The 27,707-nt window shown below is 37.9% G+C and overlaps 1 protein-coding gene across 12 annotated transcripts in view; it reads left to right on the top strand.

The window, feature by feature from the left end:
• Positions 1 to 27,707, top strand: part of USP9X (ubiquitin specific peptidase 9 X-linked) — a 115,337-nt gene that overhangs the window by 10,781 nt on the left and 76,849 nt on the right. For 7 of the 12 annotated variants that reach the window (XR_004960558.1, XM_036270794.1, XM_036270795.1 and 4 more), the window contains exons 2-5: positions 14,989 to 15,046; positions 16,460 to 16,580; positions 22,028 to 22,281; positions 26,460 to 26,605. Coding sequence is in view for 11 of the 12 variants with exons in the window: in XM_036270794.1 (XP_036126687.1) it covers positions 22,186 to 22,281; positions 26,460 to 26,605 (242 nt within the window). In the remaining variant the exon portion in view is untranslated. Of the gene's footprint in view, positions 1 to 14,988; positions 15,047 to 16,459; positions 16,581 to 22,027; positions 22,282 to 25,184; positions 25,246 to 26,459; positions 26,606 to 27,707 lie in introns of those variants that run through there. The other 5 variants (XM_036270787.1, XM_036270788.1, XM_036270789.1 and 2 more) reach the window with 3 other exon arrangements.

The raw sequence follows: 27,707 nt of genomic DNA, 5'->3' as shown, positions 1-27,707 counted from the left end.
AGATGAATGAATCATATTCTTTAAATAGTTGTAATAATTCCATTGGCTCCTATTTGGGAGGGTTGATTTTTTTTTTTTCTTTAACACATGTTTTAAGTGGAAATGGTGTAGTCAGTGGAAGGGTACAGGACTTTGAGTTAGAAGGGCTATGTTTTAGTTCCAGTTGTCTAGCTCTCTGTGTGAGTCACTTAACTTACCTCTTGGGTGATCACTACCAAGGTTTTGGATAAGAAATGACTTTATAAAAAAATTTTTTTTTATTAATTTGAGGGTGGGGGCATCCATGAGAGTGAAACATGGATTGGCTGCCTCTTGCACACCCTCTATTGGGGATTGAGCCCACAACCTGGGCATGTGTCCTGAGCAGGAATCGAACCAGTGGCATCTTGGTGTATGGAATGGTGCTCAACCAACTGAACAACACCAGCGAGGGCTAAGCTACTTCTTAAAAATAAAACAAAACAAAGAACAGTTAATTTTTATCTCTATCCCTGGAAAAAACGAGCCTAGAGAAGAGAATTGTCAAGTACTGAAGGAAAATAGGAAAGGTAAAAAAAAGGGTTAATAGGTGTAGGAGAAGTTGGATTGATAAGTAAAGGGAGGGTTAATATAATTTGAATGTTTTCTCTTCCTTTTCTTATGTGTGTGTGCGCCTCGTCCATGGGTGTCTGAAGAGCCTTTTTTTTATTTAGAATCCTGTGGGTTAATTGTGCTTGGCCAACAGCTTCTAGTATGAATTTTGGGACCACAGACCTGTTAGCCAGGGTTATAATTTATTTGCTGGCAGAGCAGCTTAAAGTTTGGTTAAGTTTTCATCTGAAGGCTAGCTTAAACTTTAAGAATAATAATGTTGTTAAAAAGTGATGTAGCCTACTAGGAAAAATAATATTCAGGGGAAATTGTTTTTTCTGAATTGAGAATGAAAGTATGTGCATAAATATGGTAGCAGTAATTTTGTTTGGCACAGATAGTTTCCGAGAAAATGTTGATATCTCATTTTTCATCACTATAAGAGAATTAATTAACTAAAGAAGCTTATCATTTTTATTGTCTATCATTTGGCCAGTTATTCTCAAACTTGCTGGTCAGGGCCCCTTTCTATTTATTGAGGACCCCAAAGAGCTTTTATTTATGTGGGGTTATATCCAATGATATTTACTATAATAGAAATTAAAACAGACATTAAAAAATTACGTATGCATTCAAAAATAACAAAACTCATTGCATGGTAATGTAAATAATACTTTCAATGACACCTAACTTTCCCAAAACAAAAGTTAGTGGGAAAAGAGTATTATTGTTTTACATTTTTGCAAATATTGCATATTTGGCCTAATAGAAGACAGCTGGATTCTCTATCTGCTTCTGCCTTCAATCTGTTATCATATAACATGCAGCCTCTGGAAGAACTCCACTGTACACCTGAGGGAGAATGACAATGAAATTGGCAAATAACGTCTTATTATTATGAAAACAATTTTAATCTTTTGGATCTCCTGAAAAAGGGTCTTAGTGATCCATACTTTGAGAACCAGTGCCTTAGGCTCCCAAGGAAAGTTTGTGTTATTTTTTGAGTGGCTTATCTAATATAAAATTTTTACTTTTTAATCGAGATATAGCTTGCATACAGAGAATTTGCAATTTTTTTATTTTTTATCCTCACCCAAGGACATTTTTTCTTTTTTTGTTCAGATAGTGTGGGAGGGGGGGAGAGAGAGAAACATCGACGTGAAAGGGACACATTGAGTGGCTGCCACCTGCACAACCCAACCAGGGCCGGGGACAAACTGCAACCGAGGTACGTGCCCTTAGCGGGAACCGAACCTGGGTCTCTCTGGAGCGCAGGCCGATGCTCTAACCGCTGAGCCAAACTGGCCAGGGCCGAATCTGCAAATTTTAAGTATAGTTTGATAATTTTTTAAAAATAGGTTATTCATTTATTTATTTAGAGAGAGGGAGAGGAAGGTAGAAATATCGATGTGAAAGAGATACATGAATCGGCTGCCTCCTGCACACCCACTATTGGGGATCGAACCCACAGCCTGGGCATGTGCCCTGACCAGGAATCAAACCGGGACCCCTCAGTCCATGGGATGACGCTAAATCCACTGAGTCACACTGGCTGGGCAATTGATACATTTTTACAAATGTATGTATCTGTATAACTACCGTTCAGATCAACATAGAAAATTCCCAGCATATCTGAGAAGGCTCCCTCGTGCCTCTGTCCCCCACTCCCCAAAAAGCCTCACAATATTATGATCTAGCTTTCAATGAGTTAAGTAGTTATGCCTGTTTTTGAACTTCATAAAAATGGAATAATAGAGTATGCACCTTTGAGTCTTACTTAATATGATTGGTTAATTTTTTTCTTTTTCCTTACCGTGTAGTCATTGTATGGAATATGCCATGGTTTGTTTTTCCATTCTATTGTTGGTGGCCATTTGGGTTGTTTACAGTATTTTCACCAATTATAAAGAGTGTTGCCATGATTATTTTAGTCCATGTCTTTTGGTATACACCCAGAAGTGGTATTGCTGGGTTATAGGGTACATGTGTTATTAGCTTTAGTAGATACTGCCAACCAGATCTCCCAATTAATTGGTTGTACCAATTTAGAATCCCATAGCAATGTAGTTCATGTTACTCTTCATATCAACATTTAATATTGTCAGTCCTTTTAACTTGAGCCATTTTTATGGAGATTTAGGAATATCTAATTGTGGCTTAAATATTCATTTGCCTGTGTTTAATGATGTTTAGAATATTTTAATGTTTATTGGTCTTTCTGATACTTAACTCTTGCTTATGTATAAAATTTTAAGTTTTGACCAGTAGACAGCTTTAAGTCTTGTAGCTCAAAATCACTAGTTGAGCCTGGTCAGTGTGGCTTAGTGGACTGAGCGTCGTCCCATGGATTGAGGGGTCCTGGTTCAATTCCTGATCAGGGCACATGCCTGGGTTGCGGACTCGATCCCCTGTAGGGGTTGTGCAGGAGGCAGCCAATCGAAGTTCTCACATTGGTGTTTCTATTTCTCTCTCCCCTTCCTCTCACTCTAAAAAAAAAAGTAAAATAAAAACATATTTTTAAAAATTAAAAAAAGTCACCAGAGTGAATTCTTTGAAATCAGATTTTGAAAATGAACTTAATTGATCTGTTAGTTTCAAGGGGAGTTAAACATCTTGTTAATTAAAAAAATACGTATGTTTGGCTTTAGAAGATCTCTGGAAAGATCTTTGCTATTGAGAGATTCAATACTTGAGACTAAAGTAGGGCCTTCAGATATAAACCAGACAGACAAGAAATAAGTATTGGCAAGGATGCGGAGAAAAAGGATCCTTTGTGCGCTGTTGGTGGAAATGTAAATTGGTTCAGCCACTACAGAAAACAGTATGGAGGTTTCTCAAAAAATTCCACTTCTGAGTATTTATCTGATGAAAATGAAGACACTTACTCAAAAAGATATATGTGTACCCCCATGTTTATTGTAGCACTATTTATCATAGCCAAGAGGTGGAAACATCCTAAGTGTGTCCATAGATGGATGAATGGATACAAAAAGAATGAAATTTTGCCATTTGTGACAACATGTGTGGGCCTCAAGGGCATTATGCTCAGTGAAGTAAGTCAAAGAAAGTCAAATACCATATGATCTTTCTTATAGGTGGAATCTTCAAACAAACAACCCAAGTTCATAGATACAGAGAACAGATTGGTGGTTTCTAGAGACAGGGTTAAGGAGGAGGTTGGGATATATGGGTGAAAGGGAACAAGTTATAGCCCCCCTCCCACCTTGCCTTTAAAAAAAAAAAATGTTTGCCCTGGCCGGTTTGGCTCAGCGGTTAGAGCGCCCACCTGCGGTCCGGAGAGACCCGGGTTCGGTTCCCGCTAAGGGCATGTACCTTGGTTGCAGTTTGTCCCCGGCCCTGGTTGGTCGTGCGGGTGGCAGCCACTCGATGTGTCCCTTTCACATCGATGTTTCTCACTCTCTCTCTTCCTCTCTCTCCCTCCCATTCTGTCTGTACAAAAAAATGGAAAAATGTCCTCGGGTGAGGATAAAAAAAAAAAAAAAAAAAAAAAATGTTTTTATTGATTTCAGAGAGAGAGAAAGGAGAAAGAAACATCTGACTGCCTCCTGCATGCCGCCCCCTATTGGGGATTAAGAACCTCCTGGTGCATGGGAGGTATGGGGGGAGGGGACTCAACCAACTGAGCCACACTAGCCAGAGCTAAATTACAGGTTTTTAATGTAATTCTTAGATAATTCTCTTATTCTACTTTGTAAATCTCTCATGACAATGGTTAATGCTTAGCACCTGTATGTGAGGAACTGTGAAATTGCTTCACATACATAATACATTTTTTTTTACCCGAGGATATTTTTTCCATTGATTTTTTTTTTTTTTTTTTTTTTTTAAGAGAGTGGAAAGGAGGGAGAGAAGAGACATTGATTGGTTGCCTTCCTGCACGTGCCATAACCATGGCCAGGGATTGAACCTGCCACCTAGGTATGTGCCCTTGACTGGTAATCAAACCTGAGACCCTTTGGTATGAGGGCCGATGCTCTCTAACCACTGAGTGACACCTGCCAGGGCCATAATACTTTTTTTTTTATTCCTACAACAGTCCTAAAAGGTAGATACTACCATCCCAATTTTATCTGTAAGGAAACCAAGGCAGAGATGTTAAGGAACTTTTTGGGCTTGGATACCTAGGTAAGTGGCAGAGTTTAGGTATTCAAACTGAGACCATTTATCTTCCGTCTGTACTCTTAAATACAGCTAGAAGGGACCTTAGCATGCAGCCTTCCCATTTTAAAGATGAGGTTCCCTTCAGCTTTTACACTTTTCATATCACTTCTGTCCAAAAAATTACTGATCTCTGGCCTCTTTCTTTAATATAATAGTGTCTCAGTCTAATAAAGGGGGGTGCCGTACTTGAATTAGAATGTTTTATTTTAAAGTTTTGTACAATAACATTAAAATTTTCTAACGTTCAGTTTTAATTTTTGCTTTAACATTCTATTTAAAAAGTTTATTTGCAGTAACTTGGCATAGCTTCCACTTTTGATTTTTCTTTTGATTTGAGTATTGGCCTTTGTGGTGTATTTCAGAATGTTATTTTGAACCTTTAGGATTAACTGTAAAAAGACTTAAAAGGATAGTTTTTCTTTTAGATGTCTCTTAATGGAATCTACATGTGTAAAACTATTTTAGAAACAATACAAATAATCATCTAACGAATGCATAAATAAAATGTGTGCCATACAATGGAAAACTTTTTTTTTTTTTTGTACGTGCCCCTAGCAGGAACCGAACCCGGGACTCTTTGGTCCGCAGGTCGATGCTCCCAACTGCTGAGCCAAACCGGCCAGGGCTCAATAGAATACTTTTTGATAATAAAAAGAAATGCTACAACTTGGATGAACCTCGCAAACAGTTATGCTAGGTGAAAGAAGCCAGTCCCAAAAGGTTCTGTATTATATGGTTCCATTTATATGAAATATCCAGAATAGGAAAATCTATCAAGATCGAAAGACTAAATTGGGGCTGGAGTGAGGGAGGAGGGACTGGGGAATGATACTAAAGGGTATGGGGTTTCTTTTGGGGTGATGAAAATGTTCTAAAATTTATTGTGGTTATAACTGTCCAACTCTGAATAAACTAAAAACAAATGAATTGTATACATTATGTGGGTACTTTATATGGTATGTGAATTATATCTCAAGATTGTTATTTTAAAATTATTATTTGTAAACAATCTACTGAAGATAATCTCATTGACCAAAAGGAACTTCAAATTCTTTGGTTTCCTTTTCAAATTCTTTACATTTGAGACTTAATCTAACTGGAAAATCAGGTAAAAAGAGTACCCAGTGGATGCACATTGAAAATGGTGATTATTGATAATCTATCTGCCTTGCTTAAAATGTTGACTAAGTGAAATGAGGTCTTTGTTTTCAGTGTATTCCATCAGCATTTAATGATTGGATTAGTATCTTCTAAAAGTGTTAACTGATAAAGATTGGTAAGAACTGTTAATAGATAACTGAGTTGCTAACCTGTCATTTAACAATGATAAATAGGCAAATCTGTGACATTTGGTATGTAATTATATCTAATATTTTAAGTCACCATTGCTCACTTGCTTATTGAGTTGATTTGTTTAGGGACTGGAATTTACAGGGACCTCACACCTTTTGTAAGGATTTAATAAATGAATATTTTAGTAAAAGTGTATCTTCCTTTTGAAAAGCAATCTGGGTGTATGCACACTATATAAATCTAAGTATTTTGAAGGATTGCAGTATAGAAAATTGTGAATATTAACTTTGTTTTAGTGGGCAGAAATATAAAAATAGGTATCAGTGACAAGGGAAATAAACTTTGGTTCAAAGAAAGACCAATCTTCCTGCTGACTTAGTGGGCTTCACAACGTTGTAACAGAAAATATTCAAGGGGAGATTAGATGTAGAAATTCCTACATTTACATTTGGAGCAGTTAATTTGAACACCCATCCCATTTTCCTTGCAAGATTTCAGCTTTCACAGTATCTTTGTTGTTGTTGCACTTTCTGTGCTCAAGATAAAACAAGTGTTTTCTTGTAAAAACCAGTCTGTTTTCATTTTTATGATATTCATAAACATTTGTACATTTATATTGTTCATTTGCACTCAAAATGTATATTCTACCATTCTCAGTAGTGTTCTATGGATGTCTGTATATGATCCAGTTGATATACAGTGTTGTTAAAGTCTTGTTTTTAGTTTTTAATTGAGGTATAATTGACATAACATTAGTTTTAGTTGTACAATGTAATGATTTGATATTGGTATATATTGCAAAATGATCACCCACAGTAAGTACAGTTAACATTCATTAACTTACATTGTTAAAATAAGTTTTCTTGTGATGAGAACCATTTTCCTAGCTACATTTTCTTTTTTAATATGTCTTTATTGATTTTAGACAGGAAGAGGGAGATAGAGAAGCATCGATGGGTTGTCTGCTGTCCGTACCTCCACTGGGGGTTGAATCCTACACCTGGGTGTGTGTCCTGGCCAGGAATTGAACAGGCAACCTTTCCGTGTATGGGACAAGCTCAACCAACTGAGCCACATGGGCCAGGGCTTCCTAGCTACTTTCAAATATGTCAGACAATATTACAAATCACAGTCACCATGCTGTATATTACATCCTATGACTTATTTTATACCTAGAAATTGGACCCCCTTGTACCCATTTTGCCCATTCTTCCATCCTCTGCTTAAGGCAATAACCAATCTTGACACTGTATACCATGAGTTTGGGTTTTTTTGTTTTCATTTTAGATTCCATATATAAGTGAGGTCATACAGTATTATCTTTTCCTGTTGAATTTATTTCACTTAACTTAATGCCTTCAGGGTTCATCTATGTTGTTGCAAATGACAAGATTTCCTTTTTTATGACTGGATAATATCCCATTATGTATGTATGTATCACATTTTCTTGATCTGTTCATCCATTGATGGACATTTTCATTCATGTCTTGGCTATTGTAAATAATGCTACAGTGAATAAGTGGATACATACAGCGTGGGGCAAAAGTACGTTTACAATTGTATGGAAAATACAATAATAAATAATATAAGAATAAACTACATTGTGTACTCACAACTGTAAACCTGCTTTTGCCTCACCCTATATATGTTTTCAAATTAGTGTTTCTGTTTTCTATGGATAAATACCCAGAAGTGGAATTGATGGATCATATAGTAGTAGCTCTGTTTTGAATTTTTTGACAAACCTCCATACTTTTTTCTTTTTCTTGTTTTAAATCCTCACCTGATGATATTTTTCCATTTGTCTTCAGATAGAGTGGAAGGGAGGGAGGGAGAGAGAAAAAACATTGATGTGAGAGGGACACATCTACTGACACATCTGGTTGCCTCCCACACGAACCTGACCAGGGCCAGAGACCAAGCGGAAACTAAGGTATGTGCCCTTGGCTGGAATTGAACCCGCGCCTCTGGTCTGCAGGCCTGTGCTCTAACCGCTGAGCAAAACTGTCCAGAGCCATACTGCTTTTTTTTAAATCCTTACCTGAGGACATTTTTCCATTTTTGGTTCAGATAGAGTGGGAGGGAGAGAGAGGTAGAGAGAGAGAGAGAGAGAGAGAGAAAAACATCGACGTGAAAGGAACACATCGAGTGGCTGCCTCTCGCAGGACCCAACCAGGGCCCAGGACAAACCGCAACCGAGGTACGTGCCCTTAGTGGGAACTGAACCCGGGTCTCTCTGGACCACAGGCTGACACTCTAACCGCTGTGCCAAACTGGCCAGGACCATACTGCTTTTCTTAATGGCTATATCAATTTACATTTATACCAGCAGTGTATACCAACATTCTCACCAACACCTCTTTGTTTTGTGTGTGTGGGTGGGTGGGTGGGGTTAATCCTCCCCTCCCCCCCCAGGATATGTTTTCCATTGATTTTTAGAGAGAGTGAGAGGGAGGGGGAGAGAGAATTTCACAGAAATGTGGGAAAGTATTTGAAGAAATTACAGCCAGAACTCCCCAGAATCCAATGAAGAAAACAGTAATCTACACATCCAAGAAGCTCAGTGAACCTCCAAGTAGGATAAATTCAGACTAGTTCATTGAGCTGTGCAATTCTACTCATTTTTTTTCTCTGTCCTTCAGATTGCTTAATCTGTTAATCTGTTAGTTTGCTGACTCTTTGTTCTAACAGTTTATATCTTCTGTTGAACCACTTCAGTGAAATTTTCATTTCAGTTAATTGAATTTTTTACTTAAATTTTTGTTTTATTCGGTCCTGTTTTGTTAATTTTTCTCACGTCTCTTGATTAGTCTGTTTAAGCATTGTCGTACTTTCCTTTACTTTTAAGCACTGTTACCTTTAGTTCTTAGAACACACTCCTAATAGTTCTTTTAAACTCTTTGCTAAATGACACGTGGCCCCCTCTCAAGGCTGGTTTCTTTTGCCTGCTGTGTGTGTGAAACTGGACCTTTTATATAATGTAGCAACTTTTTGAATGCTGATTCCCCACCACTTCCTGTCCCCAGGGTCTTGTTATTTGCTTACTTATTTGTCTGGTGACTGGCTGGACTACAGTCCTCCCTCGCCACTTAGCGCCTCGACTTTCTTGGCTTCCCTTTATCGCAGTTTTTAAAAATGCTATACTATATTTGAAAAAACTATGATAGAGTGAAGCCCTGAAAGTTGAAGCGTGAAGTGGCGAGGGACGGCTGTGTATAAATAATCCTACTTCGCGGAAATTAATTTATCATGGTAGAGTCTGGAACTGATGAACCGCCATAAACGAGGGCCGACTGTACTCAGATACAATCTTTTTACTCTGGTTCTTCTTCAAAGGACAGCCTTAGTCACACCCATACTCACCCTGGGATGACGGTGGGTTTATAGCAAGACTTTCTCTGTTTCCCTGATAACTCTGTTAAACTGTCTCCCTCTGTTGGTATCACATGCAAATATTAGTCTCCACTAATTGTTGGCTGGCTGGCTGCTCTATTGTTTTAAGTGATTCCCTGGGATTTAATTGCTCTTCAGTCTGTTTCGATTCAGTTTTTCTGCTTTTCAGATGGCAATCTTTGAGGTTAGTCTTTGAGGTTTGTTCTGACCTGGAGGTTCGGGAGGTTCTTAGTTGACTCTTCTCTGGTTTTTAGTAAACTGCTACTGGGTTTTTTTTTTGTTTTGTTTTGACATTATTTTTTAAATTTTTTTATTTTTATCTTCACCCGAGGACATTTTTTGCATTTATCTTCAGATAGAGCAGGAGGTAGAGAGTGGGGAAGAGAGAGAGAGAAACATTGATGTGAGAGAGACACATCAACTGGTTGCCACCCATAGGACCCCAACCTGGGTGGGGACAAACTACAACCGAGGTACATGCCCTCAGCAGGAACTGAACCCGGGGCTCTGGTCCACAGGCCGATGCTCTAACCGCTGAGCCAAACTGGACAGGGCAAACTGCTACTGGTTTAAAGTTTCGCTTGTTGCCAGTGCTAGTGGGACATTCAGCATCTTAATTGCTTATTCCTTCTGTCTGCATTGTTTTCTAGTGTAACCTTAGGCTTGAACTTCCCTGTGCTGTTTCAAATAAGTCCTTTCACTTTGAGAGAATTTGAGAGTTCTCTTATGGCCTGCACCCCCTGGGGGGGGGGGAGGGCAAAATCTTTAAACCAATGAATGATCTACTTTTCTCAGAGTGACACTGCTTTTTGAGCAGGGTACTGTGTGGGAGCAGCAGTCTCTGATCTTCTTAGCTTGTCTCCTGGCATGGAACTTTGGCCCTATGAGTGAAATGGAGTGAGGGCTATTAGGACCACATCATTCTTCCTTGCTGAACCTGGGTCCAGCTTCTGCTCCACAAGTGCAGCCTGGATAGGAGAGCCTTTGCAACTCAAACTTAGGGACGATGAAACATACTAGCTGCCTTTCCTTCCTGGGGAGATACCTTGATTGAGTGCTTGGGGGAGAGAGCCGGTGTTCTTGGTTGCACCCACCTGGAATGGATCAGCTCTCCTGCTGAGCTTACTCATAGTGCCACAGACTGTTCTTACTGAGATACAGTAGATGTTCTTGAAATTGTTTTTTCTTCCTTTGCTGTATACCTTTATGACAATTTTTAATGCTTTCAATTAGAGATTTTGAATGTTAAAAAAAATTTTTTTTCACCAGTTACTGTTTAATTGGGGAAAGAGTGTCCACAGAACTTCTGATGCCACCATTTCAGAAGTCATTTTTAATTTAAATTACTCATGGCCTACAGTCACTTAAAAATAAATTTGTGGCCCTGGCCGGTTTGGCTCAGCGGTTAGAGCGTCGGCCCGCGGTCCTGAGAGACCCAGGTTCGGTTCCCGCTAAGGGCATGTACCTCGGCTGCAGTTTGTCCCCGGCCCTGGTCGGTTGTGCAGGTGGCAGCCACTCGATGTGTTCCTTTCACATCGATGTTTCTCTCTCTCTCTCTGTTCCTCTCTCTCCCTCCCACTCTACCTGAACAAAAAAATGGAAAAATGTCCTCGGGTGAGTATTAAAAAAAAATAAATAAATAAATTTGTGGATTGCTGGAGGAAAGGGGTAGAAGGCAGTGGAGGTATATAGGGGGAATGAATTGTGATGGAAGGAGACTTGACTTGGGGTGGTGAACACACACTATAGTGTACAGATGATGTGTTGTGGAATTGTGCACTTGAAACCTGTATAATTTTGTTAACCAGTGTCACCCCAATAAATTTGTTAAAAATAAATAAAAATAAATAAAAATAAATTTATGTTTGAGAATGCCTTGGGAGGGATACTGGAGTTTATTGAAGCTTTTATGTACATACAAAAGCTTCCGATATCCTAATTGTGTACATACTACTTGACAGTTAATATGGAGTAATTTTGAATGAGTATTTGGCCAATTACCAAGCATTTCTAAATGAATAAATTGCTGCTGCAGCAAAGAATTTAGAAAGCAGGATGCAGTACTGTTGTGATGACTTCTAGGAAGTTATCCATTGGAAGTAGCAGTGGCTATACAGACTGATTGAGATACAAAAATTGGAGGGGCTGATTAATAGCAGTAGTAATAGAATATGGACATTTAGCTCGAGTAATACATTTGAATTTAACAAAGATTAATTAAACATCTTCATTCACATTAGCCTGAGTTACTGATTGGATATGAACTAGCATCACACGGGGGGAAGGAGGCTGTGTTTAATATATGATGCCTTGACTGGTTTTGTGTGTAATTTATCATAATGTGTGATAAAAATGATGATTCCTGTGCTAATGATAATGGCAGTGCTGGTGGAGTTTGGAAAAGACTGGTCTTTACTCTTGAGCAAAGGCTACATTTTAACATTGCTTAGGGATGTTTAGGTTTATATCTGTGGACTTAGCTATTGAAAATAACTTGCTGCACTTTAAACTCTAATGTGAAATCTCATTTCCCTATTGAACAATAGTTTTGATAACATGTTTTTTGAATATGCCATATTTCTTAGGAAACCAGCTATTGTGTTTTAAAATAAAAGTGGTATATAGCCATTAACGGTGACTTAGAAGAAAATACTTAACATAAGGAAATTATAAAAAGTGAAAAATCCAGTTTTATAAAATGTGTTTCCGCATTAGAAACATTTTGAGCCCTGGCCGGTTTGGCACAGCGGTTAGAGTGTCGGCCTGCGGTCCAGAGAGACCCGAGTTTGGTTCCCGCTAAGGGCACTTAACCTTGGTTGCAGTTTGTCCCCGGCCCTGGTTGGGTTGTGCGGGTGGCAGCCACTCGATGTGTCCCTTTCACATCGATGTTTCTCTCTCTCCCTCTCTCTCCTTCCCACTCTAGCTGGAAAAATGTCCTCGGGTGAGGATTTAAAAAAAGCATTTTGAAAAAAATTTATCTTCAAGGTGGGGGGATATGATGAGATTAATGGTAGTTTTTTTTTCTTATTTTTTATCATTAATGTATGGCATGGTAGTTAAAAATGTAGACCCCTGGCCCAGCCGGTGTGGCTCAGTGGATTGAGTGTTGTCCCATGGACTGAGAGGTCCCGGTTCTATTCCCAGTCAGGGCTCAATTCCCAGTCAGGGGGCTTGCAGGAGGCAGCCAATTGATGTTTCTCACATCAGTTTCTTTCTGTCTTTCTCTCTCTCTCTCCCCCCCCCCCTCTCCCCCTCTCTCTCCCCACTTTCCTCTGTCTCTAAAAATCAATTTAAAAAATGTAGACCCCTGGAGCTTGTACTGTCTAGGTTAGAATTCCTCTCTCTTCTACTTTGACTGCTTATTTACTCTGTCTCAGTTTCTTTACTCCTGAAATGGGGCTAATAATAGGCTTGTTCTGAGGATTAAATAAATTTGTACATATAACTTGCTTGGAATAGAACCTGACACAAAGTAAACACTCATGTTAGCTATTATAATCACTCTTAATAAGAAAATTTTTATTTAAAATGTTGAGTATGTCAGCCTGGGTGTGATGGTATTGAAATTGGGGAATGAGTGACAATGTTGGGAAAAAACCTAGGGCTGATTGTGAATGACCTTGAATAACAGTTCTTATGTAAAAGGTAGAGAGGAGAGGAAACCAGTAATTGTTTCAGAGATTGACAGTATTGGGAAGTTAGTTTAGTATTAATATACCAAACAGATTGGTAGTGTGGAGATCAGCCAGGATGCTGTTAAAATTGGAGTCTGACCTAGAGTGGTAGTGGAAAAGATAACATTGGACACCTCATAAAAGAGGAATTGATGCCCCTGGCCGGTTTGGCTCAGCGGTTAGAGCGCCAGCCTGCGGTCCAGAGAGACCCGGGTTCAGTTTCCGCTAAGGGCCCATATCTCGGTTGCAGTTTGTCCCCAGCCCTGGTTGGTCATGGGGGTGGTAGCCACTCGATGTGTCCCTTTCACATCAATGTTTCTCTCTCTCTCTCTCTCTTTCTCTCTCTCTCTCTCTCTCTCTTTCTCTCTCTCTCTCTCTCCCCCCTCCCACTCTATCTGAACAAAAAAATGGAAAAATATCCTCGGGTGAGGATAAAAAAAAACACAAGGAATTGATGGGGATGGGAAGGGGTTTTGACTTCCTTCTTGTTTTTACTACCCACCCCAATCCCCATTTTAGTTTTGAGCACCTGCTTAGTTTTGTGTGCCAGTGAATCCTTGGCATTCATTTGATGAACAAAGTTCATATATAACTTCTATTCTTATGGAACTTTTATTTTTTGGTGGTGGGGGGGAGATCATCACACAGATGCTATGACAGAAAAGAGCTTCAGGTAGGAATGCACAGTTAAGTCCTCACTTAACATCTTTGGTAGGTCCTGTGACTTTAAGCAAAACGATGTATAACTAAACCCTATTTTACCTTACAATAGGCAATTGATAGGAACAAGAATAAAGTTTCTTTGGTGTCTTATCAACATTATAAGGAAATGATATTGAGGTTGTTCAAGGACCTGCTGCACTTGATGAATTGTCAGGAGAGTTGGGGGCTGATTGAATCAGTATGGGCAAAACAGCAGGCTGCTTGTAAAAAGGCCCCAGAAGCAGCATGTACATTTTTAAGGAACAAAGAAGGCAAATTCAACTGGAGTTAGAACAAGCTTTGGGTCAGGTAGTGGCAAGTTGGGGCTGGAGTTAGGTGTTCGAGGAGTTTGTATACCATTTGAAAAGTATTTTGGTCTTTGAAGATTTTTTTAAGCAGGGCCATGACATGCTTTGGTTTGCCTTTCAATAAGACTCATAGTGATCATTTCTAATACAAAAAGATAAAACATAATTGAAAGGATGGGCACAGGCTTGACAGTAACCATGCTTTTTAAATTTTATTTTTAAAATATTTTTCTTTATTGATTTTAGGGGGAGAGGAAAGGAGAGGAAGAGAGAGAGAAACATCGATGAGAGAGAAAATAAATTGGCTACCTCCTGCATGCCCCCCACTGGGGCTCAGGCCCACAACTTGGGCAGGTGCCCTGACTAGGAATCAAACCAGCCACCTCCTGGTGCATGGGTTGATGCTCAACCACTGAGCCACACCAGCTGGGCGACAGTAACCATGCTTTTAAGAGAAAGAACAATATCTTATCCTTGTACCTGTTTTTTTCCCCCCCTCTTAATTCTTCCCCTTTAAATTCAGAGAGTAAGTACATCAGCATCTTGGGAGCTATAGAGAAGCTGCATGCAATAAAGAGCCAATGGCTTTGGAGTCTTAACAGATGGTACTAACTGCCATCTTGGACAAGCTCAAGTTACTTAGTCTTTTAGCTTATGTTTTTTGTCTCTTTAATTGTACTAATGACCTATGGGATAGGTATCCTGGTGATTAAATGAGGTTATACAACTAAAGCACCCACTATTGTGCCTGATACATGTGTGCTCATAACTTTGTAACGTAATATACAAATTAAGATGAAATTGGAAAGGAGCCTGTGATACTGTGATTTATAATAAGAAATATATATATTTGGTCTTCATCCCAGTTCCTGGCACAGAGCTTCTAAAATCATTGGAATTTCCTAAGTGTTGAGAGCTTTAAAGGTAAGGTGTCTTTTGTTCTGTTAATGGGGTTTGACTTTTGCAAAGTCCAAAGGCTGGGGGATAGGACAGGGTTCAAATAGCTTCTGGGTCGGTGAACAGGAGATTTGGGGAGAGTAGCCTTCCTGGAGAGGGCATGAAATTTCCTTGCCCTTTCCCCATACCTTGTACTATGCATCTCTTCTATTGGGCTGTTTCTGAGTTATATCCTTTTATAGTTTGTGCTTTTAGAAAGTAGATGTTTCTCTGAGGTCAGTGAGCCGCTGTAGCAAATTACTCTGACCCAAGTCAGGGGTCCTTGGAACCTCTACTAGTCTATAGCAAGTGAGTCAGAAGCACAGATGACAACCTGGACTGTAACTGGTGTCTGAAGCTGGGAGAGGGCAATCTTGTGGGACTGAGCTCTTAACCTGTGGGATCTGATGCTATCTCCATCCAAGTAGGTATTGTCAAAATTGAGTTGAATTGTAGGACAACCCAGCTGGTGTCGAAGATAATTGGTTGGTGAGGGGGAAAAACACTCAGTTGAAATTGAATGCAGAATCATAGAGCCACAGAGAAACTTTAGTGGAATAGACCAACAAGTACACAAAAGAATATTTCTTGGATAGTATAAATACTGAAACCTGTTTTGCCTTACCCACTAGAGTGATTTTTAAACTTTATTTTGTTTTTGTTTTTGGTTAATCTTCACCAGAGGATATTTTTTCCATTGATTTTTTTTTTTTTTTTTTGAGACAGTGGGGAGAGGTAGAGGAGGTGGGGAGAGGAGAGAGAGAAAAGAGAAACATCTGTGTGTGAGAGAGACATCAATTGGTTACCTCCTGCACTTACCCTGACCATGGCCAAGGGATCAAACCTGCAACCCAGGTATGATGCCCTTGACTGGGAATCGAACATGTGACCCTTTGGTGCGTGGGCCAGCGCTCTAACCACTGAGCAGTGCCCGCCAGGGCACTAGAGTGGTTATTGATCATAGTTTCTGAATATTATTGATTGTGAGGTATGTCACAAGTAGTAATAAGTGGTTGTTAAATAATTAGTTAAAACAAATACAGTAGCCATATTTGCAAATGAGGTTGTCTAAAAATTAGTGTCATCACTTATAGTATGTGCAATCTAATGAACAAAATAAACTAACAAAATAGGGCCAGGGGTATGGATGCATGGAACCAGGATAACAGATCTCAGTGTGGGATGGGAGGAGACAGGAAGAGATTAACGAAAGAACATATATGCATAACCCATTGATACAGACAATATTATGGGGAGGGCCTAGGGCCTGGCAGGGGTTCGGTGGGGGGTGCAAACGGAGAAAGTGGGAGACATGTAATGTCAACAATAAAAAATAAAAATTAGTGTCAGGATTATATCCCAATAATTATTTTCCACTCACATTTTAATGTGTTTCCTTAGAAAGGATAAAGAAAAACCCAGGAGTCCAGCTACTGCATAGATTGTCTGCACATACTATTTTTATTTTGTGGTCTGCTTCATACCAGTTTTTAGTTTGGGCAGTTTCTCTGTGTTCATGGAGGTGAGTCAAACCTGCAATACCCTGTGTCATTTCTCATGTAGGAAAACTATCGTGTAGGATAGAATACTTTTTCTTCCAAACTACAGTGCATAAAAAGTTTGCCTTTAAGCATATTGAATCTTTCATAGCAATAGAAATATAAAATTAAAATTCAAAAAGGTCCTAAGTACTATTGGTTTAAAAATAAGTGTTTTTATACTCCAAAATGGTGGTTTTTTTGAAATAAAGATTAATACTTTAAAAGATGTTTCATATTGGGTTACAATAAAGAAGGAACAATTGATTATTTATACATTTTCTGTGAAAAAATTTTTTTTTTTTTGTGGTACGTTCCCCTAGTGGGAACCAAACCCGGGACTCTATGGTCTGCAGGCCGATGCTCAACTGCTGAGCTAAACTGGCCAGGGCCATTTCCTGTTAAAATTTTAAATTCACATAATTTAAGTATTTTTTTCTATATACTAGTGTATTACAGAATAACAGTTTAAGATAGTTATAATTAAAGTTTTCATTTTACAGTCATCAGCAAAAGTAGTGAGGTCTAGTGTCTGGTGAAGGCTAAGCACAGCTTGTATTTCAGTTGTGTCTCTCACCTCTGATGAGTCAAGTATTTTAAGAAGGGAAAAACAAGGGTTATGGATATCAGGCATAGGCATTAGATAGGAAGAAAAATAATTGATTAATTTTTCCTTTGATTTTTAGTACATAAAACTAGAATAGGTAAAAATCACAAGTTAAGATAATTTCCATGGATGAGTTTAAGGATGGTCTATCAAATTGTTTTCTAAAGAAACTCAACTCATTTTGATGTCCAGTAAAGGAAATAATTTGTTGGAGTTAACTGTTGTTTATTGTCTCTATCCTCGATATGTAATGTTAATTCCACAAGAACAGAGATTTGCCTGCTGTGCACTGTAATATTTCCTTATATTTAAAACAATATGTGGCCCTTTGTAGTGCTCAGCACATTTCTTGAACCGTCTAAGCTTTGTTTTTTAAACTTTTTTGTAGCAAAAGAAAAATTTACAAAGAGAAGGAACTCTTTTGATATCCTTAGTATCATATATATGGAATTGTAGAGGATTTCAATGTGCTGTATAGAAGGAGAGATTCTAGAATATGGGGAACATTTGAACAGAGATAGAATAATGACTGAGCAGAGAAGGAGCATTCTTCTTTGTCCTGGGGGTTTCTCTGGTATTAAGGACTTGCCATTGAAAACTGTTATAGAAATTCAGTTCAGCAAAGTTTAAAACAAGTGGTTTGCTGCTTATGGAAATACTAGGTTATTTAAAAGAACATAATGCCAGCCCTGGCTGGGTGGCTAAGTCAGTTGGAGCGTCATCCTATATACCAGAAGGTTGTGGGTATGATGGTCAGGGCACATACCGAGGTGGTGGATTTGATCCCCAGTCTCGGCACATGCAGGAGGCAACCTATGGATGTGCTCGCCACCCCTCCTTAATAAAAAAACATACCCATAGGTGAGGATTAAAATAAACATAATGTTAAAGATGTTGTTTTTCCCATCTTGGAGGATGTTGTGCTAAATTTGAATATGAAAAAATGCTGTGTGTTCTGAAGGCAATCTCATATTGCCATTTTGGTTACATTTTGCAGTGCAAAAAATCCAAGATGCATTTTGGTATGAAATGTGAGTGATAGAGGAGGGTGGGAGGCAGGGGTTGGTGACCCTTGTAGTACTGTTGTTTGTCTTTCTAAATATTTTTTTCTTTATTTATTGATTTTTAGAGAGAGAGGAAGGGGAGAGAGGGAGAGAGACAGAAACATCAATGAGAGAAGAAGAATATCAATTGGCCACCTCCTGCATGCCCCCCACTGGGGATTTGGCCCACATCCTGGGCATGTGCCCTGAATCCAGCGACCTCCTGGTGCATGGGTCAATGTACCAACCACTGAACCACACTGGCTGGGCAGTACTGTTGTTTTTCTAATAGTAAAACTTAAAACTTAATATAAAGATTAAAACTCTACTTCATTCAGTCAGTTGTCATTGTGATTTGTTGAATTTGAGTGTTTTTTTAATAGGAAGTGGTTATTGTGTCAAATTTTACACAATTTGAATATTTATTGAGTTTCTTTAGGTTTGTGTAGTCTATTGCTGCTTTAACTTGGTAGAAAGCTTGTTTTAGCCCTGCTAGGTGTGCCCAAATCTCTGACTTGGAAAACAAGCTCCTGTAGTCAATTTAAAGCAATGTGATTCCCACTTGGGAATCCAGTGTGTTTCCTCCACTTGTATTAAATGGCATTTATTAAGAAAGGTAGCAGTATTATTCTTGGATAACTTAGTTGTAGCATATCTTTGATAATTTTTTTTTCCATTCAAACCTTCCCAAATTATATCTTAAAATATTCTTTTTTTAAAATATTCAAGAATCCTGCACAGTACTTTATAAAAAGAGAAAAGAAAATTACATTTTAAAAAAATTACAGTGTGCTTGGTATTTGCAAAACACCTTTATTAAAGTAATTTTCATGGCATTTTTGTGTATAGCATTACCTCCATTTTAAAGACGTGGAAAAATTGTGGTGGGTTGTTACAGGCCTTTAAGGTAGGCAGTTTATGAGGGGCAGAGGTAGGATTTTGAGAGGTATGTTTGAGTCTAGAAATTATTTTTAATTAGTCCATATTAATTTCTTACTCTAAATCTCTCAACCTAGCATATGGAGGAAAAGGTATTCATTTCTTATGTCGTAGTAGATATATGGCTGTTAAAAATAGCAGAATAGAGCAGAGTGTGCTGTGCTGAAATCTGTTGTACCTGCCCCTCATTACTAGAAATGTGGAGGACTTGACAGAGGTAGAAGAAAATGAGAAAACAAGGGACATTAAAGTGAGACTGTTAAGAGATAGAGATGGCAAGGAACTTGAGGTTTTGCTGATGGAATAGAAAATAATTTAGTTCTGTGGTCTAAGAGAAAAGTATTTTGTTTGGGGGAGGGATTACACACTGCCACCTTTTTCATTCACTTTATTTTGTTTAAAGGGATAGTCCCTAAATTATCCACAGAATACTTTTGTGTAGAATAATTTGTCCCTTGACTTTTTAAAAAATCTTACTGATTTTTTTTTTTTTTAAGTGAGGAGAGAAACATCAATTTGCTGTCTCCGCACGCCCCCTACTGGCGATTGAGCCAGCAGCCGGGGCATATTCCCTGACCAGGAATTAAACCTGCAGCTCTTTTGGTCCTTGGGCCATTCCTCTAACTGCTGAGCCAAACTGGCCAGGGCTGTTTTCATCCTTTTGTGAATAATTAGCTATATGTTTAAGACCCTCAAGTTTTGCTTCAATTCTAGACTTGTAGAGTCAGCTGTCTAGTGGATGTTTTCACCTCTGTTTCAGTGTTGAAAACTACTTGTTACATCACTACCACCTGCTACCCTCTTTTATTTAAAAACAATTTTTTTTTTCTTTATTGATTCTTAGGAAGGGAGAGGGAGAGAGAGACAGAAACATCAATGAGAGAGAGCATCGACTGGCGCCCACTGCATGGCCCCCACCAGGGACCCGGCCCACAACCTGGGCATGTGCCCCAACTGGGAACCAAACTGTTGACCTCCTAGTGCATGGGTCGACGTTTAACCACTAAGCCACACTGGCCGAGCTCCCCCCTCACCTTTTAAAAGAAGTAGAAATGATAGAAAACTGGACATCCTGAATTGTATAAACCTAGGAAGCTCAGAGGTTCAAGAAGGGAGGATGGGGTAGTGACAGCCAGTGTGTCTTATGCTGAAAGTGAAGGAACAGGCATTTGATTTGTCAATTAGAGCATTGATGGTCTGTGGAGCAGACCTTATTTTCACCCCACTAGATTTATATGTTCACAAAGCTTTGCATGTAAGTTTATAGGAGTTCATCGTCAAACCATCCACAGACCTCGATTAGGACCAACTGGCATAAAGCAATTTTCGTAAGTTAGACACACCACTTTAAGAGAATGGAAGAAGTGAACGGGAAGATAGACATTCTTTTTAAGGATTTTGGAGAAAGGGAAGGGCAGAGATTGATTTTTTTCTCAGTAGAGAAGATTTCAAGCGTATTTATAGACTAAGAACCAAGGCATCCAGGAAACAATGATAGGGATGATTGTGGAGTATCACCCATTGAGGAAAGTATACAGTGCAATTTTGAGTCCAAGTTGGGGAACAAAAGGAAGAGATTGGAGCAATTTTGTAGTGGAGAAGAATGAAGTTAAATTGGTTAGCTGATGTTTGGAGTGGTAAAAAAAATTGTTCAAATAATTTGCCAGCAGACCAAAATTGCTAAAGATAGGTGGGTTTCTTCAGGTTTTTAAGATTGTCTACTTAACTTTTTGTAATGTAGGATGTATAAAAATGGAAAACAAAAGTGAAAGAGAGGCTGCTCGATCATGTGATCTTTTGTTTTTCCACTTCATGTATGAAAGATTAATTGACAAGTGAAACAAAATCTTGTTAGAACCCCTTCTCTGGGTTAAGTAATTATATTTAAGTTTGAGGTAAATGTTAGATTGTTCTAGAGTAAACGGGAAGTGTGGTCATTTTACTTAATAACAAAATACATACCTATTACCAATCAGCTAAAGCTCTCAGTCAGTTGGCACATTAGAATAATTACTGGGGTAGGTTTTTTTGAAAAGTACTGATGCCTAGGCTTTACTCACATATTGTAATGCATTCAATCTGGGGAGGGGTTTGGATATCAGTGTTCTTTAAAGCACTCCAGATGATATTGGTCTAATGAGTATTGAATTAAGAAGGGTTTGGTGGCATTCCCCTATACACCTTTATAACCCTATAGCCAGGTCATGCTGTTACAATTCCTGTGGTTAAAACCTTGCCAAAAATGGAGAGTCTTGGTTGCTTGACAGTTGGTTACTTGACAGATTCAGTTGTATTGGAATAATTGTATATAGTTTGAACCCCCTCCAAGGAAAAATTACCCCAAAGTTCTCAAGTTTCTGTTGAAACCACTTGTAAGCTTGTTTAAAAACCATTTGGTACCAGTGTTGAATGCTAGTTGTGCAGTGCTTCCTGGAGAGGTTTTAAAAATCAGATTTTATTACATTTGTATATCTTGAGTTATATACATTTTTACAGTGTAGTTAAGGCATTAATAAATTGAAGACAGTTTTTGCCATTCCATGATTGAATCAAAATGGCAATTAAATACCTTGGTGTACTCTGGAATCCCAGGAGAAAACTGAAGTATTTTATCAGAAGGCTATACTTTTATGTTTCCTTGATAATAACAGCTAATATACTGTTATGAATTTATTAAGTTGAATATTGTATTAATGAAACTTGAACTTTTCACTTTGCCCTCTCATTTATATAACCACCTTCTTCTGACTAATTTCACTGATAATACTAAGTTTGGAAAGTTTCTTAATTCATGGTTTTTACATCCTAAAACAAAATGTACTTTTTTTTCTTCTACTTGTAGGTTATGCAATGGTCTGTGCAAGATGGTTTATTCTTGAATTGGAGCTTCCTAAGACTGACAAATGCTGGTACTTCATCTTCTATAAGTGGACTATAATTTCTTTTCTCAAGACAACTACATAAGCAGACAAAATTGCAAAGATCTGCCCTGTGTCGAGTATGACAGCCACGACTCGTGGCTCTCCAGTAGGAGGGAATGACAACCAGGGCCAGGCTCCTGATGGACAGTCTCAGCCCCCCCTCCAACAGAATCAGGTAGGATTTTGAAGATACTAAAATTACATTGGTATATGTACTATGGGATACTTAAATAATGGAACATGTTCTGAATAATTTGTGAAACAACCATAAAACTTATTTTAGAAAGGTAAATATGTTACAGTCTTAACACAGTAATGAGAAAGCTCGAGTGTTGTAGATGGTGACACTTGAGAATATATTTCTTCTTTTTCTGGTGTCTTATACTGTCAGTCATTAACATTAAGTATTTAAAACCCTGTGTCAATTCTGGAGCAAAGCATCCAGCATAGCCTACAGTTAAGGGCATAGACTGAAGTCATACTGCTTATGTTCACTTTTTAGCTTTGTACCATACTAGTTTTTTGCTCTGGGTAAATTATATAACCTCTAAGCCTCAGTTTTTCATCTGTAAAATGGAAATAATAAGAGCCTAACTTTTTCATAGGGTTGTAAAGAGAATCAAGTGAAGTAATATTTGCAAAGAGCTTAAGTATATTTTGGTATCAAGATTTTTATGCTGGTCTGTAAACTCAACAGAGTGATAACTTTCTTTTTATATTCTCTGGATGAATTTGTGTAAAATTTTTATTCATTAATTTTTTGGAGGATTTTACTGGATAAACCATCTGGCCTGGGGTTTTTATTTTTATTTTATTTATTTATTTATTTATTTTTTTATCCTCACCCGAGGACATTTTTCCATTTTTTGTTCAGGTTGAGTGGGAGGGAGAGAGAGGAACAGAGAGAGAGAGAGAGAAACATCGATGTGTTAGGAACACATCGAGTGGCTGCCACCCGCACAACCAACCAGGGCCGGGGACAAACTGCAACCGAGGTACGCGCCCTTAGCGGGAACGGAACCCGGGTCTCTCCGGACCGCAGGCTGACGCTCTAACCGCTGAGCCAAACCGGCCAGGGCTGGCCTGGGGTTTTTAAAAAATACGTTTTGATTGATTTTTTTCTAGGGAGGGAGAGAAATATCTGATGTGAGAGAGAAACATTGATCAGCTGCCTCCTCCATGCCCCCTACTGGGAATTGAACCGGAAATCCTGGCATGTCCCTGACCTGGAATCGAACTAGGACCTCTCAGTCCATGGGACAATGCTCAATTCACTGAGCCACACCGGCCCGGCTGGCCTGGGGTTTTATATACGGAAAGATTTTGATTGCAGATCCAACTTTGTCATTAATAGAAGAATTTTCTGATTGTGTGTGTGTGTGTGTGTGTGTGTGTGTGTCTTGGTAAATTGAGTTTTTCGAGAAATTTGTCCACTTCATCTAGCAAAGTATTTTATAATGTCATAGGGTCTGTGGTGACAACATATCCTTTTTCATTTCTGATAACGCTCATTCGTGTTCTCTCTTGATCACTCTTTCCTAGAAATTAATCAGTTTCATTAAACCTTCCCACAAACCAACTTTTGGCTTTAATTCTCTCCCTCTCACCACTTGTATGCTTTTAACCTTTCCTTTTACTTCCTTTGGGTATGGATTACTGTTCTTTTACTCATTTCTTGAAATGGAAGTTTAAATAGTTGACTTTCAGGCTCTTCTAATGTATACAGTTTTATATTGGAAAATACTATACTGAATAAGCCAAACATTAAAACTTTTGATATGCACACGAATAAAAATATGCTGCTTACAGTTGGTACGTGTTTATGTAGAATTGTGTACAGATAAGTTTTGAGGCAAAAAAAGTATTGTTATTGTAGGGTATGTACTTACTTTTGTCATTTGGGGATAAATGCTTATTGTACAGCTGTAATAGATTAGATATTCTCTATTACAAGTAGGATAGAAAAGATCTGCACATGCACTCTCCCTCCCTCCCTTCCTCTCCCTCTGCCATTTTAGAGAAGTGAGCAAGTCATGTTTTAATTTTTTTCCAAATAAATGTGTCAACTTTATTTCTTTTTCTCTCCAGTTCCCACTTTAAGACATAAAAGTACTTAAATATATGGTCTCAGGTCTTGGACAGAGTTAAGTCTTTCCTGTGTCATAAATTTGTTAGCCAGTATTCAGGTTTCTTTAAACATAGTCTAAGGTTGAATGCCAAATATTTCTATTTTTAAACTGGGAACTACTAGTTAAAGTTCGAGTATCTTTTCCTCTTCTTTTTTCCGAGTTTTATTACCTGTGTTTTGGATTCCTATCATCTTTTGCATGTTCATGGCTTGCATGGCTTTTGACAAAATTAAACCTCTAAACTTTCTTTTAAGGTTTTCTTGAGTTTGTGATATTCAACTTAATAGTATGCATCTACATTATGTTCTCTTGTGATTTATACAAAGGATCAAAATCAGTTACATTCTTAACTGACTGTAGAGTTCCTCTTTCATATTTTTATTCTCTACTTTTTAATGTTAGAATTTTAGTTATTTCACAGGATTTGACCGTATTGGACCAAGAAGAAGGAACTATAGCATTAATCACTTCCCAACTTAAAAGTTTTCTTTTGGGATATCCCTTTTACATATTGGTGTAAAAGGAATTTCTAAAATCAATGGGATTTTTTTACTTCACATATAGTATTTTTTACAAGGTGTTCCCACAGGGAGAATTTTAGGCTCTGGTGTGTAGTAATACTCAATGATAAGTGAAATAGCTTTGGCAAAGGCACTGTGGGTGAAAAACCTCGGGTACTGTTGCTGGGCTGTTGTAAACTTTCCAGAATGGAATTTGGCAAAAAAAATATATAAGTAGCATTAAAAGAAATAGTTTGTACTATTGTTGTAGTAATTATATGTCCAGGATCCTATCCTAAGGAAAGATTGACGTTCAACACAAAGACTTACATATAAAGATTCATTGCAGCTCTGTTTATCTTAGCAATAAAATTGCAAAATACTAAATGTCCTTTAATTTGTGTACTTCATTTAATACTATATGGCCATTAATCAACTTTTTATAATAGATTCTTAATGATATAGGAAAATACTCAAATGTCAAAAGGAAAAGGACACAGGCTTAAACAGGTATCATCCTAATTTTATTGAAAATGTATACATATAGACAGGGTCTTTTTGGCTCAGAGAACAAAGATTGGAAGGAAATTATTTTAAATGTTAATCAGTGCTTATCTGTTGATGTGGTATTACAGATACTGTTACTTTTGTCTTTAAAATTTTTATGAGCATGTATATAGGGGTGGGCAAAAGTTGGTTTACAGTTGTGAGTACCTGAAACAGTTACTCTAGTATTAAATGTATCGTTTTCTATACGAACTTCATACAAACAACTGTAAACCTTTTGCCCACCCCTGTATAGTATATATTGGGGGAAAGGGGTTTTTAAATTTTTTTTTTCTTTTCCATTATATATTTTTTTAGAGAGGAAGGTTGAGGGAGAGAGAGAGAGAGAGAGAGAGAGAGAAACATCCATGAGAGAGAACATTGATTGGCTGCCTCCTGCATGCCCCCCACTGGGGATCGGGCCCACAACCTGGGCATGTACCCTGACTGGGAATCAAACCAATGACTTCTTGGTGCGTGGGTCGATGCTCACCCACTGAGCCACACTGGCCGGACGAAAGGGGCTTTTAAAAAATAATAAACCAGCCTTCCTATAACGCCCTAAAAGTTTCTTTAGTTATAAAAATATGAACAGCTGAAGTGGAAACGGGGAGAGAAAGATGAACTAAAAAGGAAGAATGAAAGAATAAAATTAGCCATATTAGTTGAAAGTGACCTGATTTACTTAGAAACCACAATTGTGAAGTTTTAATAATTATTTGGATAATGGTTTGAGGCTAGAGAAATAATGGAATAAAGTTTATTTTTTTAAGTCAGAAACTTTTAAATCTGTAAAATGTTATTTTATTTTCTATTTGTGTAATAATTTCTGTCATGATGGGAAATGTAAGAAGAGAAGCAGTATACATTGTGATTAAGAACACAGACTTCAGAATTTTATCTGGATTTAAATCCTGGCCACAGAGTTGGAGTTTTGTATCCTTGGGCTAATTAATTATTGCCTGAGTTTTTTTTATTGATTAAATGGCAGAGTACTTCCTTTAGCTGTTGTGAATTAAATGAAATTATTTTAAAGCATCGTGGCGCGGAGACTGCCTGAAACATAAACTTAAAATGATTATATCATTTTTCCCTAATTTGTGTTGATGTTTGGATTGTTAGATGTTGTACATGTGTTATAGAAACCTAAAATCTGAAATTTTTAATTTTTAATGAAGACTTCATCGCCTGATTCTTCCAATGAAAATTCCCCGGCAACTCCCCCTGATGAACAAGGTCAAGGTGATGCTCCGCCACAGCTTGAGGAGGAGGAACCTGCATTTCCACATACTGACCTGGCAAAGTTGGATGACATGATCAATAGGTCTGTTGATTTTGTTTTGTATTTTAATATGTGTAATATACAGGAAAAGCAACCAAGTTTCTCAGCATAATGAGAAACCAAAAATTACTACTAAGAATCAGGAGTACTGTCTCCCCTGATTATTTTGCATTTACTATCATGTGTATTGATTTTTCTATAAATATGGGATTCTTACTATCATATCATTTTGTAACTATTTCCTCACTTCATCTTGGATATGTTTTCTATTTATAAATAAATATATATTAAACAGTGTTTTTAATGATACATTTGAAAGAATACATTAAATGTGATTCTCGCAGATACCTATAGTAATAGTATAGAATGAATTCTAGTCAAACAAAAATGATATAGTTGTTTGTAATGTCCCTCACCATTCTTGATAGCAGAGACATCATAGCAAAAGGTTGTATTGTTGGCTTTTTGATATTTGTCCTGTGATTGGTGATTTTTTGGTAAAAGTATATTTGATAGGCAGGCACCAGGATAAAGTCACAAATTCACAAATTTTTAGGGGAAGATAAATGCAAATTTTTTTATGTAAATAAAGACAATGACAAAGGTGGTAAACATTTATTTCTAATATATCATGTGGTCATGGAGTACTTTTTGTCAGAACAGGGGTCTTTGGAACACTGGGTGACGTGGGTGGTGGTGAGGAGGAAGGGGCTGGTAAAGGATCCTAGATGGTTGGGCTTCCACTGAGACCAGAGAAAGCACCATCAAGGATGCTTGCCTACATCCTTGTTTGAGGGACAGAACAGGTTAGGTACCTGTGGAGGCATATGAGATTTGGAAACTTACCTCTTGCTTAGCTTTCAGGAAAAGTGGACAGTTAATTGAGGCAGAAATCAGTAATTGCCACCAAATTTTTTCTTCTTTGTGAGGAAGTTGAAGACAACTAAGTGGTTCATCATAATGTCTCCTAACCTTAATCCTGAATGAGCACTTTCCTATGAACTCTTCCATTTAATTGACATTTGTTTATTATAGTTGTTTTATATTGTTATTAAAATAATTTTAATAACAATATAATTTTGTCTGACAATTTCTTAACATTATTTGTAGAGAAAACAGCACTTAGCCTCACTTTCTGCCAACC

The sequence above is a fragment of the Molossus molossus genome, unplaced genomic scaffold (genome assembly GCF_014108415.1).
Source record: "Molossus molossus isolate mMolMol1 unplaced genomic scaffold, mMolMol1.p scaffold_m16_p_2, whole genome shotgun sequence".
Taxonomy (NCBI): Eukaryota; Metazoa; Chordata; class Mammalia; order Chiroptera; family Molossidae; genus Molossus; species Molossus molossus.
The sequence above is the reverse complement of the archived record's forward strand: the minus strand, read 5'-3'. Positions and strand labels throughout refer to the sequence as shown.